This window comes from Tamandua tetradactyla, chromosome 6 (assembly GCF_023851605.1).
Source record: "Tamandua tetradactyla isolate mTamTet1 chromosome 6, mTamTet1.pri, whole genome shotgun sequence".
Classification (NCBI taxonomy): Eukaryota; Metazoa; Chordata; class Mammalia; order Pilosa; family Myrmecophagidae; genus Tamandua; species Tamandua tetradactyla.
The window spans coordinates 106,379,685-106,393,122 of record NC_135332.1 but is presented as its reverse complement, the minus strand read 5'-3'; the positions used below and the strand labels follow the sequence as shown (position 1 = coordinate 106,393,122).

Sequence of the window (13,438 nt, the reverse complement as noted above, 5' to 3'; positions counted from 1 at the left end):
TAGGGTTCAAGCTCTTGCAACTGTGGGACTGGCAATAGGATTCTCTGACCTCCAAGGCCCCTGCTAGCTCCTCTTCATTTTGAATTTTGGTTTATTCAGAGAGATGGAAAGTGATGGTAGTCAGTGTGGTGTAAGCCGACCACAGGAGCACTATCCAGAGCTCCTGAGTGAAAAAGGTCTCCAGAAATCCCAGTGGTTGTCATGAACTGGAAGGAACCAGGACAGGCATCGTTGCATTAAGTTCAGATTTGTAACAGACTCTGGTGAAATTCATGAACCCCCTCAAAAGAAGAAAAAATAGACTTCTACACATATACAGTAATTTGCATACAATTTGGGGTTGTTCTTAGAGATATATGGGCCATGTGAAGAGCCTCTGTACTGCAGGCTGCACACAGGCACCGTTTTGTATGCTACAGGAGATGCCACTTTGGTTGTTATTCAAAACGAGAAAAACTTACTTTCACATGAGAAATACTACTTGAGAGATATGAATGTAAAAAAAAGTCATGTGTTTTCAAGACAGTCCTTTTTTCCACAGAAAATTATGTTTCCTACAACACTTTCTTGGTTATGGAATGGGGTAAGAGAAAGACAAGCTGATGTAGCACAAATATAAATATCTTCTTTAGAAGTATTTGTAGAAAATTCACCACTATTTTAATGCTCCTTTTGAATATCTTAAGAGGGAGGTTCCTTATTGCAGATTTATGGTTGTGGTTTCCATCCCACAAGCTAACAAACTGTAGGTTTAGGTCTCACACCAGTGTCAGGAATGGGATAAAGAGTAGCAAATATGAATCTCAGAGATGCCCATATTTCTTCCAAGGGGAAAAAGTGTTTACTAATCATCTCTCTCTTCCTTACACCCATGATATGTATTTTGTTTCAGGACACAGGAAGAGCTAGGTATCATGCATGAATCTGAAAATTTAGATTGCCACAACATTATTCTGGGTTTTGGGAAGTTGTGAACAAAGCGGTGGGAGACTTCTGGTTTGTCTTGTGGCATTGTAAAAATGACCCATCTCCAGTCTGAAAGCCAGAGCCACCATTTCCACCCATTTGTGGGCTGTCACCATGTTCACCGTCATGTCCAACATCCACAGGTGATGTCTGCTATCACAAACGCCATCAGGCACAGAATCAGTGCATCAGCCAGCAAGACTGACTTAACATCTAAACAACATACACCAATAGTTCTCTTAGAATTGACTGAAAAAGTTTTCACAGAATCTACATTTTCATCTTGCATGCCTCACATTAAATATTGTTAAAAAATTAAAAACCAGTTTTTTTGTACAATTTACAAGTATTCATATAAGAAGAAGATGACTAAAAAAATACCCACCCAAGCACCTACAACTCATCTAGCAACAATGCTAATAATACACAGGCTGTGACTGAAGAACTCTGTGATTCATGGAAAAGCAGGGAGGCACAGTCCATCCTCTGGAAGGAAGGTGAGGCAGGTCGGGTTCACAGAAGTGCTGTCTGTGGTGCTTTGTTTCCTAAGTCAAGTTCAGCAGCCGCATTTCAGAGTCAATGTCATTACTTATTTCGACCTAAAATGGAAAATATGAATTATTTTAAAATAAATTCAAGATTGAAAAGCTCATTCCCTTTCTGTTTAACCAGGCTTTTCAAAATGAAATAAAGCTTTTGGGTATGCTGGGTGCTGCCCATGTTTATGATTGTTGCAATAAGGAAGCAAAACATGTAAGCCTTCCTGAATTTCAAGATTAGGGTGGTGGCAGTCAGGTTTACTCATCAGAGCACAGGGGTGATTTCCTGGGAGAGAAATGCCAACCACACAGCTGATTGAGGAGTCATGTGGAATTACTGCTGTTGGTTGCATTGGGGTTAAGATGACAGAGTAGCATTTTGTCTGCCATCTCCAAACTACTGGTTATAATAATCCCAGCCCAATCTTCCTACAACATTCTATTGGTTGACTCAAAAATCCTCGAAGTCTGGTTTTCGTTAATACCCAGCCATTGACCTATGTCTCTTACTTACAGTGTAGCTCCATCTGTAGTCACCTTTGTTTCCATACATTTCAAAAAGACTCAGCCCTGACTATACTAAGCAGTAAATCTTAACCCCAACATAGTGCCGGCTGCAGTTGACATTTAATAAATGTTTGTTGACTGCATTTGCTATCACTGTTTCTCTCATGGGCAAAGTCTTTGTGGATCCAAATCCTACCTACCTTTGAAGGTTCAGCTGAAATTTCTTCTCTGTAAAGAATTCCACTTCTACCTCAGCCTACATTGCTTTCTCAACCTGTTAATAGCAGCTCTTACCCTACTGGCTGCATGCCTTGTGGAGCTAATAGCATCCAGCTTCCAACTACTTGGTCTCGAATTGTTTCATGTGGGTCTGTAAGATTTCTTCCTCCAACTAAATTACAAGCATCAGACTAGTAGGGAGTGTATTTTACATTTTCTATCTAGCAACTTCTTTTCCATTAACTCAGTTCACTGACTCTCACTATGGCTTGGAATGACCTTTTATTCAGACTTTGAAGTAGTTGAAAAAATTTTCAACTTTCAAATTTCACGTATTGGTAGCCACTTTTCTCTTGGTAAGTTATCTTTCCTCTTCTACCCCTCAGGAGTCAAGAGTCTTTCAGTTCTCCGTCATTCCATCACATCACATTCTCTCAGATTTGTTTCTATTTCTCTAAGTTCTGAATAACACTCTTAATGTCTACTCTTCTTTACTCCTTTGCAGTTTAATAGATAATTAAGCTGAAAAACAAAGGGATGAGATCTTAATGGTGGAGTTCTACAGTTTTATTCAATCTTCTAGTTAAAACGGGAGATTCAGAATCCTGAAGTTCAATCATCCATGCAACACAGGGACTCCTTATAGAATGAGGATAAGGCACAAGGGGAAGGTGTCTTTCTTTGTTGGTTGGTGATAGTATTGATGGCTATATAGGTAATTTTTAGATGTCTACTACATTTATCTTTAATGTCAGCTCTGCTTCTAGCTAAGATTTTCTGCCTCTCATATTTAGCAACACCATCAGTGAGGGAGTGACATAGGTGGGCTTGGTTCTGAGATGCAGGTAAGAATTCTAGGAGCGTTACTTCAGTTGCTGGGAAGTCTGTCTGCCTGTATTAAGGTCATCCCAGCCATTGGCCCATGCAAGCAGTAGGAGGGCTCATTACCTGCCCTTTCCCACGGGCAACATTTGACTGGATTCCCACTGGAAAAAGACAATAGAATCACTTTGAGAGGAAGCATTGACAGGAAAGCACATCGGAAACCCTGTTTAGGTTTTATTAACAGATTTATTTTTAAAAATCAAACATACATAGTAGTAGAGAGATTGGTATTATGAACCCCCCATATATTCATCACCCAGATTCAACTAAAATAAAATCTTTGCTAATCAGGTTTCATCTATCTTCCACAACTTTTTCTTTCTAGAGTATTTCAAACAAATCTCAGACATTATGCCATTCTTTCATCAATACCTCTCCATGCATCTCTAACTCAATGGTTCTTAACGAAGGGTCATTTGGCAATATGTGGAGTCATTTTTGGTTGTCACAATTTTTTTTTGTGGGGGGAGAGGGAGTGCTACTGATATCTAGTGGGTAGAGGTCAGGGATACTGTAAATCATCCTACAAAGTACAGGACAGCCATTGACAATGAGGAATTCTCTGGTCCAAAATGTCAGTGTTACCAAGGTTGACAAACTCTGCTCAACTGAGATGGATTTTTCCTTTTTTAAAATTTATCTACCAGCACACCCATCAAAACTGGCAACACATTTTTTAATATAATGTGATATCCGATCTATATTCATATTTCCTTTTCTAAAAACATTTTTTGCTACAGTTGGCTTATTGGAATCAGACTGTAAATAAGGTACACACATTGCATTTGACTATTATGCTGCTTAAGTCTCCTTTCATCGGTAACAGCTTCCCCTCCTTTTTTTCCATAATATTCTTTTATAAAGGAAATTGGATCATTCGCCCACTAACATTTCTCACTTTCTGGATTTGGGAAATCTCTTGTGGTGAGATTTATCTTATTCTGCTGTTTGTATAATTCCTATATATCAGCCTAAGATTCAGACTTCACTTTATACCAAGAAACTTCACAGGTGGTGCTGTGTAGTTCTTGTTGCATGATGTCTGGAGGCACATAGCATCTGGTTGTTTCACTCTAAGCAATGCTGTGATTGACCAATATGTCCAGATAGAACAAGTAAAGTCTTGGGATATTTAAGATCATATCTTTCACTTTTTCTTTTTTTAAGTGATGTTTGTAAATATGTTTGTTGTTACCTTGAGTACTGCCCTGAAGGTAGAATGGAATCAATAAGATAGTGAAGCTGTGTCAAAGTATGTCTTCTGATAGGCCTATAAGTTGTCTCTTTTTCTGTTGCCTTTGTATGTCTCTCTTCATTTCACTTCCAGTCTGTGTGTATTCATTTTCCTTTGTGTAGTGTGCATCCTTTCTTATGGCTGGTTTCTTTTCAGAACCAGTCATAACATGAGAATTATACATATTTCTTGATGTCAATAAAAATGAAAAGTTTGTATTAATATAAAATTTGATTTATGTTCATTGCCTTTAAAAATCAGAGGACCTGTGCTGGTTTGAAAGGAAGTATGCCCCCTAAGAAAAGTCATGTTTTAATATAAATCCCAGTTCATAAAGGTAGAATAATCTCTATTCAATACTGTATGTTTGAAATTGTAATGAGAGCATCTCCCTGGTTGATGTGATTTAGTTAAGAATGGTTGTTAAACTGGATTAGGGGATGACATGTCTCCACCCATTTGAGTGGGTCTTGATTAGTTTCTGAAGTCCTATAAAAGAGGAAACATTTTGGAGAATGAGAGATTCAGAGAGATTCAGAGAGACTCAGAGAGAGGGCAGAGAATGCTGCAGCACCACGAAGCAGAGAGTTCACCAGCTAGTGACCTTTGGAGATGAAGAAGGAAAGTGCCTCCCGGGGAGCTTCATGAAATAGGAAGCCAGGAGAGAAAGCTAGCAGATGATGCCATGGTCGCCATTTGCCCTTCCAGCTGAGAGAGAAGCCCTGACTGTGTTCACCATGTGCCTTCTCACTTGAGAGAGAGACCCTGAACTTCATCGGCCTGCTTGAACCAAGGTATCTTTCCCTGGATGCCTTTGATTGGATATTTCTATAGACTTGTTATAATTGGGACATTTTCTTGGCCTTAGAACTGTAAACCAGCAACTCATTAAATTCTCCCTTTTAAAAGCCATTCCGTTTCTGGTATATTGCTACCTGCTGCAGCAGGTAGCAAACTAGAACAGGACCCTTACTCCTAAAACAGAGGAAAATGAAGTTTTTTTTACTTATGTTGCTCTTGATTGCTTTTCTATTTTTTTGGAAGGTGTATTCGATTTTGGAAGCCTTAGCAAACTAAAACTGATTTGTTACCAGAGAAGTGGGGTACTGCTGCGTTTACAAATACCAAATATGTTGGAACAGCTGTTTAAATGGGTAAGAGGAGGATTTTGGAAAAACTGTGAGGAGCTTAATAGAGAAAAACTAGATTGCTTTGAAAAGACTATTGGTAGAAAAGTGGACTCTAAAGATATTATGTTGCAGATTGAAAGAAGGGTGACACTTGTTTTAAGGTGATGGAGAATTTGACAAAATTGAATCCTGGTGTTGCATGGAAGGAGAATTTGAATTCAATGATCTGGGATGATTGGCTGAGGAGATTTCTAAACTGAGTGTGGAGGATATGGCCTAATTTCTCTTTGCAGTTTATAGTAAAATGTGACAAGAGAAGGATAAATTAGAACTGAACTTCTGAGTACAAAGAAACCAGAAATTGATGGTCTGCAAAATTTTGGGCTTCCAGAAAGTGAGACTCCAGAGAATAGTGCCACACATAAGGATTTAACCAAACAAGGAACCAGTCAGCCATTACAAGGCAAGTGAGGATTGAAGATGGAGTTATCCAGAAAGGATTTGTGGAAGGTCCTATTTTCACCAACACTGGAGAGAGAAATGAACCTTAGCTGGACCCTTCCTGCTGAGCAAGCGAGGATACAGGGCAGTACATCTCTCTCTGAGTCCACTAGGAAGCCACTGTGAACCTTGCAGACCTGACCCTGCACACTCTGGAGAAAGCACTGAGTGCTAAAGCCTCCAGAAGGGCCTTCTGCTTCCAGGTCTGATGGAGACACTCAGGGAACCGCCTCCTTGCTCAGTGAGGTGAGCAGTGCAAATCAGCCATCGCTATGGGTGTCCTCGGGGGAAGTGCTGTTGCTGACACCGGCACACTTGTGTGTCACATATTCGGAACCTTAGAAGACAACCACTAGAAAGCATTTCTATAGTTCTAGGCCTAAAAAGGGATGTCACACAGATGGTGGAGAGAGGACCCCTGAAGGTTTGTTTGCATCCCCATCAGAAGCGGTCAAGACTTGTGCTCCGGGTCAATATCTGCTGCCTTAGAAGCTTGGTCCCTCTATGTGAGAACCCTGGCAAATGTCAGAATACATTGGTCACACCTTGCAATTCTGTCTTTTGTAGAGTGGTCAAGAAAATTAGGCTCTATTCCAGGGATACCTCTTTTCCTTCTACTTTTGACAAACTCCATCTTGTCTTTCCAAAGTTAGCTCAGGCAACACCTCTGCAGTGAAGCCACCCTTCCCATGTGTTGGGGATTAAATCATGCACCCACCAAAAGGCATGCTTGGGTCCCAACTCCTGGTCTTGGGGTGGTGAACCCATTTGAAAAAAAGACCTTTGTAGTTGTTTTTCTTTTTAACTTTTAAATTTCTTTTTATTTTTTGACATGGGCAGGCTCCAGGAATTGAACCCAGGTTTCTGGCATGGCAGGTGAGAATTCTGCCACTGAGCCACTGTTGCACTGCCCTGGAATTGTTTTTAGATAAGGTGTGCTCACACTGAATGAGGGTGGGCCTTACGCCAATGTGGCTGAGATCCTTATAAGCAAAAGAAATTGGACGCAGAAAGGAAAAGCCACAGGGAGCAGCCAGAAGGTGAAAGTCAATGGAACATGGAAGAGAAAGGAGTAGATGTTGTCATGTATGTTGCCATGTGACAGAAAAGCTAAGGAGACCCAAAAGGTCACCAGCCAGAAGATACTGATGCCAGCAGTAAACAAGCTTCTAGCCTCTGAAAGCTTGAGCCAATAAATTCCTGTTATGAAGCCAACCCATTGTAAGATATTTATTTTAGCAGCGAGGAAACTAAAATACCATGTAATACCATGTGAGAGTTAATCACTCCCCCTGCTGCATAAAATTGCTTTGGGGACCTTGTTTTGAATTTATTAATTTACATGTAGGTCTTCCCAGAAGATTAGCTCCTGGAGGTCAAAGTTCACTTACTATTTATCTTTACATTCCCATAACCCAGCACAGTGCCCAGTTCACATATTGTATGTAATCAATGAATGGTGGTAAATTGAACTAAACCAATTTACTTAATCTGTGGGCCTTGACAATTTGACATCTTACTTTAAAAGGAAAGAGACAGAGCACAAAACATCAAGACCATACATGAACTGCCTCACCCCTACACCAAGCACACCCCCAATAAATACACAAATTTATACACGATTCGACTGTGAGCACCTGAAAGACACATTTCATGATTCCAAGCAATGACACAATCAAAATACGAGAAATGAGATTTCCTGTACAATTGCACAGCATTACCTGTGAATGGACTGTCTGCCTGTAATTATCTGTCTAAGCTAGAAAGCTACCTGTCCACATATATACCTGAAAATAGATAAGGATTATTCTGATCTCCTTAATAAAGTAACTTCCTTATAAAAACAGGTTTGTACTCCATGGAGATTAAAGTGGCTTAATGAAAGTTAAAAATCAGCGTTCATTCCTTGCTCTCATGATTTAGTACAAGAGATCAGCTTTTTCTTCAAGCTTTTGCTGGGTATTGATATGGCATCACTAAGCTGAGTACAGTGGAATCCAATATTTATTTCCTTATTAAAAGAAATCAAGCAGACTAACTGATAAACACTGCAATATTTGCATACTGGTGGGAAGAACAAGTGCTGACCTCTTAAATTGTTTTGTACACAATGATTTTAATTCAAGTTTATTTTGAGTTTTCAGACTCCTGTCACCTTCATAGTTGAAAAGCATTTTATATTGCATTGGGCATAATAGGGTGCATAATATGCCAAAGAAGAAACTTGTTATATTGTTCTCTGTACCCTGTAGTTTTTGCTACATTCAGCTGGAAGAGTGTGAGACTTTGGTTGTGAACAGGGTTGTTGAGCAAACCCTTTGAGAAAATAGTAGGTCAAAGTCTTTTTGGTGATTATAGAGGATGTTTTATGTGTTCTTGATTCACAGAGCTGGAAGGGACTTTCAAGAACATAAACTGAAGTCATTTGCTTCTTGGCCATGCTACAGAAGAAACTTTTGAGGTGCAGAAGGGTGCATGTGCCCATTCTTTAAAGTTGTTCAAGAAAGGAAATTCCATTAACATTAATCAATTGCATTTTTAGTAATCTTCCCTAATAGAAAGATCTTTCTTATAGCTAATAAGCTACTTTATAAGCTAAATCTAGGTAACCAACATTTTTCATCTTGTAATTTCTTTGCTGAGTTTATTTTTCACAGTGGAGATGAAATAATTCATCATCTTCTCATCACAAGTATATAAAGACTCCAAGTCAGCCCCAGACAGTGTTTCAGCTCTTTGCTCACTTCCAATGCATGGATAATCTTTATTATTCTTACAATCCTTTCCAGGTTCCCCAAATCCCTGTGAACTTTTGGAGTACATCACTTACTGAGTGCTCAGTAATGTTAAGTCACAAGGTGGTGACTGCCTGGCCCTGGAGTTGCTTAGGGTGACTGTTTTTCCAAATTGGATCTGCTTTTAAAAAAATAGAATTTATTTAAACATCTAGCACGTGAAAGGCATGTTGTTGGTTTGTGTTGCTTGTGAGCCATGTTTCCTTTAGATCATTCTGCCAAAATAAAATTAATTGAATTCTTCTCCAATTATTATTATTTTTTACTTCCTAGCACATGTTCCTGATGAATTTCATTCATTTTGTCACTCTTTCCAGATTTGAAAGAGCTTAAGTCTCAAGATATATTCACAACAAAACTCACCAACCTTCTCTCAGTCCCCACGTTGTCCTTCCAGGGAGGTGGGGAACCTGGGAAGACTTCTTAGGGTTTGGTCCCCCAAAAAGCTGGGGCGGGGGTGGCAGGAGGGAGAGGGTGGGGTTATAGATGCGGGAAGGACCCACCATGGTAAAGAGGCAGCAGATGAAAACTTTGGATATATGTTTGCTTTAATAGTTATTCAAATAAACTGTTTAGAACTGTTTTACACAATTTACTTGATCATTAATGAGTTACAGAACATGGTGCTCAAAGAATGGGGAGATCATATGAGCAAGTGTGCAATATCAGGCAGGGTGATGAGTCATCACCCAGGAACGATCCCAACTCCACCACTTACTAACAGTGGGACTTTGGGAAAGTTGTCTAACTTAATAGCAGAAATATTTTCAGGAGGCTTAAGTGAGATAATGCATGTAAAGTGCCCGGCACATGATAGCCATTATTATTTTATGGAGTCATCTACTTGCTGCTTAGAATTTTTTAGGCAGGGAGTTACTATATCTATTTCCATGTTTCATAGTGCTTTATCAGTCAGGTGACCAAGAGTCCTTTTTTATATTTGTATCAGTCAGAGAAACAGAACCTACAGGACATATATGTGTATATATAGTATATTATTATTAAATATTTATTCACATATAACCATATATTTTTGTTATTATAAGAAATCAGTTTAAGGGACTGGGGGGACTGGCAAGTCCAAATTCCATAGGGCAGGCTGAAGGCTGGTAATTCTGGTCAGAGTGATGTTATAGCCTGGAGTCTGAATTGTTTGGGCTGGAATCTCAGAAAGGAATGGGGGATGCCATCTAAAGGCAGAATTCCTTCTGCTCCTTTGAACCCTCATTTCTTTCTTTCTCTCTCTCTCTTTTTTTTTTTTTTTGGCATAGGCTGGTTCCAGGAATTGAACCTGGGTCTCCAGCATGGCAGTGGCGAATTCTGCCGCTGAGCCACCGTTGCTCTCCTCTGAACCCTCCTTTCTTACTCATAAAACCTCCAACTTAATAGATGAGGCCCACTTACATTATTGAGGATAATCTCCTTCACTTAAAGTTAGCTGATTACAGATGCTAATCCCACCGGGAAGTACCTCCTCAGTGGCAAACAGGCCAGTGGTCTTTGCTGCAACAACTGGATACTATAACCCAGCCAAACTGACACATACATTTAACCATCGTAATACTCAATTGTTATCTGCCGTTTTACATGATTTTTTATTGACGTTGTTGATTTCCCCCCATGTCCTCTAGGGATATAGAAAACTTGTTCCTGAATTTGTTCTTCAAATAGCTGAATATAATAATCACTATTATCTTAGGCTGCACTCTTTTCTAGATGTGGTAATAGGCAACTTTACGTACCCTATACACACATAATCCCATTTAATCCATCCATCTCCCTCACCTGAAATCCTATCACAGGTGATAAAACCAAGTCTCACTGAGGTGAAGGGACTTACCTGGGACCGCACACGTAGAGCCCGGATTTCAGCCCACATCTCTGGTCCCCTTCCACTCGGCTACGCTGCCCCCCAAACACATAGTCAGTCTTCTCTTCCGCAGACTAAATAATCCACCCTCCCCCTTCAATTTGGCAATCAACTACTGACAAGGGAAATAAAATAAAAATATATATTTAGAAATATAAATCATGTTACCTACTCCAAAACCATTTTGGAATGAATAATAACAATGATAATGTTGGGTTACACGTGGAAGGCATGTTTTTAAATATGAGTGGGAATTAAAACAATGATTAGTAGAGGCAGGCCCAAAGTATTTCAGGTTTGGTTAGTTTGGGCCGAGTTAGAAGGATTAATATTTTCCATATCATCACACCTTACTTACTTACAGGTTTAACAGGCTTTAACTCAACATGATCCTGGTAGTAGGAGTGTGTATCAAGTCCACCTATGAAATCAACTGAAAATATAACATAGCCCAATATAAATAGACATGCAAATGAAAACTAGACATAACACTGCGTGTTTAAAGCGTAACACATAAAAATAACATTAATAAAAACATCTGTTTACCATAAAAAATGGGAAAAATGTGTTTTTAACATAAAGGACTACTACTAAAATATTGTCATGGTCAAAAAAAGGGAAAATTTTAAGAAAAAACACAAAGATCTTAGAATCTTAGGTATTGAAAAATCATAGCTGTTATTGCTTTCTGTGAAAAATAAAGTAACCAAATATTAGACTTTAAGTAATGTGTTTGTTCTCAGGCTTACAGATATGCTCTTTCTCCCTATATATTAAAAGATATACTTTCTCTTCTTGTTGCCAGAATCCAATTTTTTTTTTCCTGAGAATATTTACTGCATCGTTAGGAAAGCCTCTGAGAAGTCACATAATTTATTTCCATGCCTTTTGTCCACAAGCCGTCCCTGAGAAATTAGCATCTGCCTTTTGCAAAGAAGGTTTCATCTCCTCCCTGTTCTTACAGCCTGTAGAAATTCACTATTCTTTGCCCTATTTTTCCTAATTGCTATTTATCTTGATCAAAACCTCAATATTTCTTTTCCTATCTTAGTTTTTGCTCCTTTTTTTTGTAATGGTCCATTAAAAATATTAATCACTTTAAACCAAACTTTGGCTGTATAATAGGACCCCAGCATTTACAGTTCTGTAGGCATATTGGGACTCTGAACTCCAAGAAAGAAAACTGTGGTGTGTGCATGTGTTGTGTGTGAACGTGTGCTGTCTGTGAGTGTGTGTTCAGATTCATAGTATGAGAACACTGCATTGTATTCTCAGCTAAACACAGGCATTTCAGGGAATTGTCATTTAGAGAGAGATGAATTCGTTTAGAAGATCCACTGAAAATGTTATACGAAGTTTAGTTCATATAAAGACCCTCGATTTAGCTAAATTTGCTTGGCATTTACCAGCACCTGTAGAGAGACTACTTCCTCAGTCAAAAAATATTCTGGTTCCCAGAGAAGAGTCAATTAAGGTGCCAACAAGTTCAAATTCACTAATTATATAATGAAACACTGAAGAAGGTTGCAGGTAAATTTATGGAAATAAACTAAAATAAAATTATATTGAAAAAATATTTGTATTTTATTTATTCATATATACATTCTTCAAAAACATCCTAATGATGTGGTGTATTAGAGACAGATGAATAAGGAGCAAATTAAAGTATATGAATACATATCAAAAATAATGATTCTGGTAATGTTACATTTTAATGTTCAGATGATCAATATATAGAAGTTTTACTTTTATTTGTCTTTATCATATGTGGATATAAGCTATCTTTAATTTTAGAAGTAATTTTATTTTTGAAAATAATTTTCAATTAGAATAATTTTATTCACAAATAAATATAAATATTTATAATTTTGTTTATTTAGCACCCCCTTTCACTTCCAAAAGTGTCCCATAAATTATATGCTCATTGAATTTTTAATCAATCTGATCTTCCTTCTAAAATCCCACTCATTGATTAGCAGGGTGGGAGAGTGGATGTTCAGTAAAATATCTAATCATATTAAAAATTTACTTGCATCTAATCGTTCAATGGTCCTTTTAGGCACTTCTAACTTTCTCTGGGAGAATGTTTGCAGTGCTTAAGTTTGGGTCCCCTTCCACTTCTTCTCCCCTGGTAGTAAAGAGGTGTCCAGGTAATTTACATGATCTGGTGGATAAAGGATAGGCTCAGGCTTCTCTGGTCTCCAGGAGATGTCCTTGTTCCCCTCTCCCTCCCTGGCTTCTGGGCACTTGGCAGGCCTCCTAAATTCACATGTGCACCATGAGCTGGTGAAACTGTGACTGGTCCAGCTCTTATTTCCTCCAAAGGAGGAAAAAGGATAGAGTGGGTCAGATATTGGCCAGAGCAGCCAGAGCTGGAGCATGACAGGGCTTCAGTGGATCTTCTAAACGAATCCATCTCTCTCTAAATCACAATTCCCTGAAATGCCTGTGTTTAGCTGAGAATACAATGCAGTGTTCTCATACTATGAATCTGAACACACACTCACAGACAGCACACGTTCACACACAACACATGCACACACGCACACACCACAGTTTTCTTTCTTGGAGTTCAGAGTCCCAATATGCCTACAGAACTGTAAATGCTGGGGTCCTATTATACAGCCAAAGTTTGGTTTAAAGTGATTAATATTTTTAATGGACCATTACAAAAAAAAGGAACAAAAACTAAGATAGGAAAAGAAATATTGAGGTTTTGATCAAGATAAATAGCAATTAGGAAAAATAGGGCAAAGAATAGTGAATTTCTACAGGCTGTAATGTGTTTTAGC

The 13,438-nt window shown here is 38.6% G+C and overlaps 1 protein-coding gene across 1 annotated transcript in view; it reads right to left on the bottom strand.

The window, feature by feature from the left end:
• Positions 1–1,299: 1,299 nt before the first annotated feature.
• Positions 1,300–13,438, bottom strand: part of NKAIN3 (sodium/potassium transporting ATPase interacting 3) — a 344,946-nt gene continuing 332,807 nt past the window's right edge. Inside the window, exons 6-7 of the mRNA XM_077163307.1 lie at positions 11,009–11,079; positions 1,300–1,565 (exon numbers count right to left, since the gene is read on the bottom strand). Of these exons, the coding sequence (XP_077019422.1) occupies positions 1,512–1,565; positions 11,009–11,079 (125 nt within the window). The 3' untranslated portion in view covers positions 1,300–1,511. The remainder of the gene's footprint in view (positions 1,566–11,008; positions 11,080–13,438) is intronic.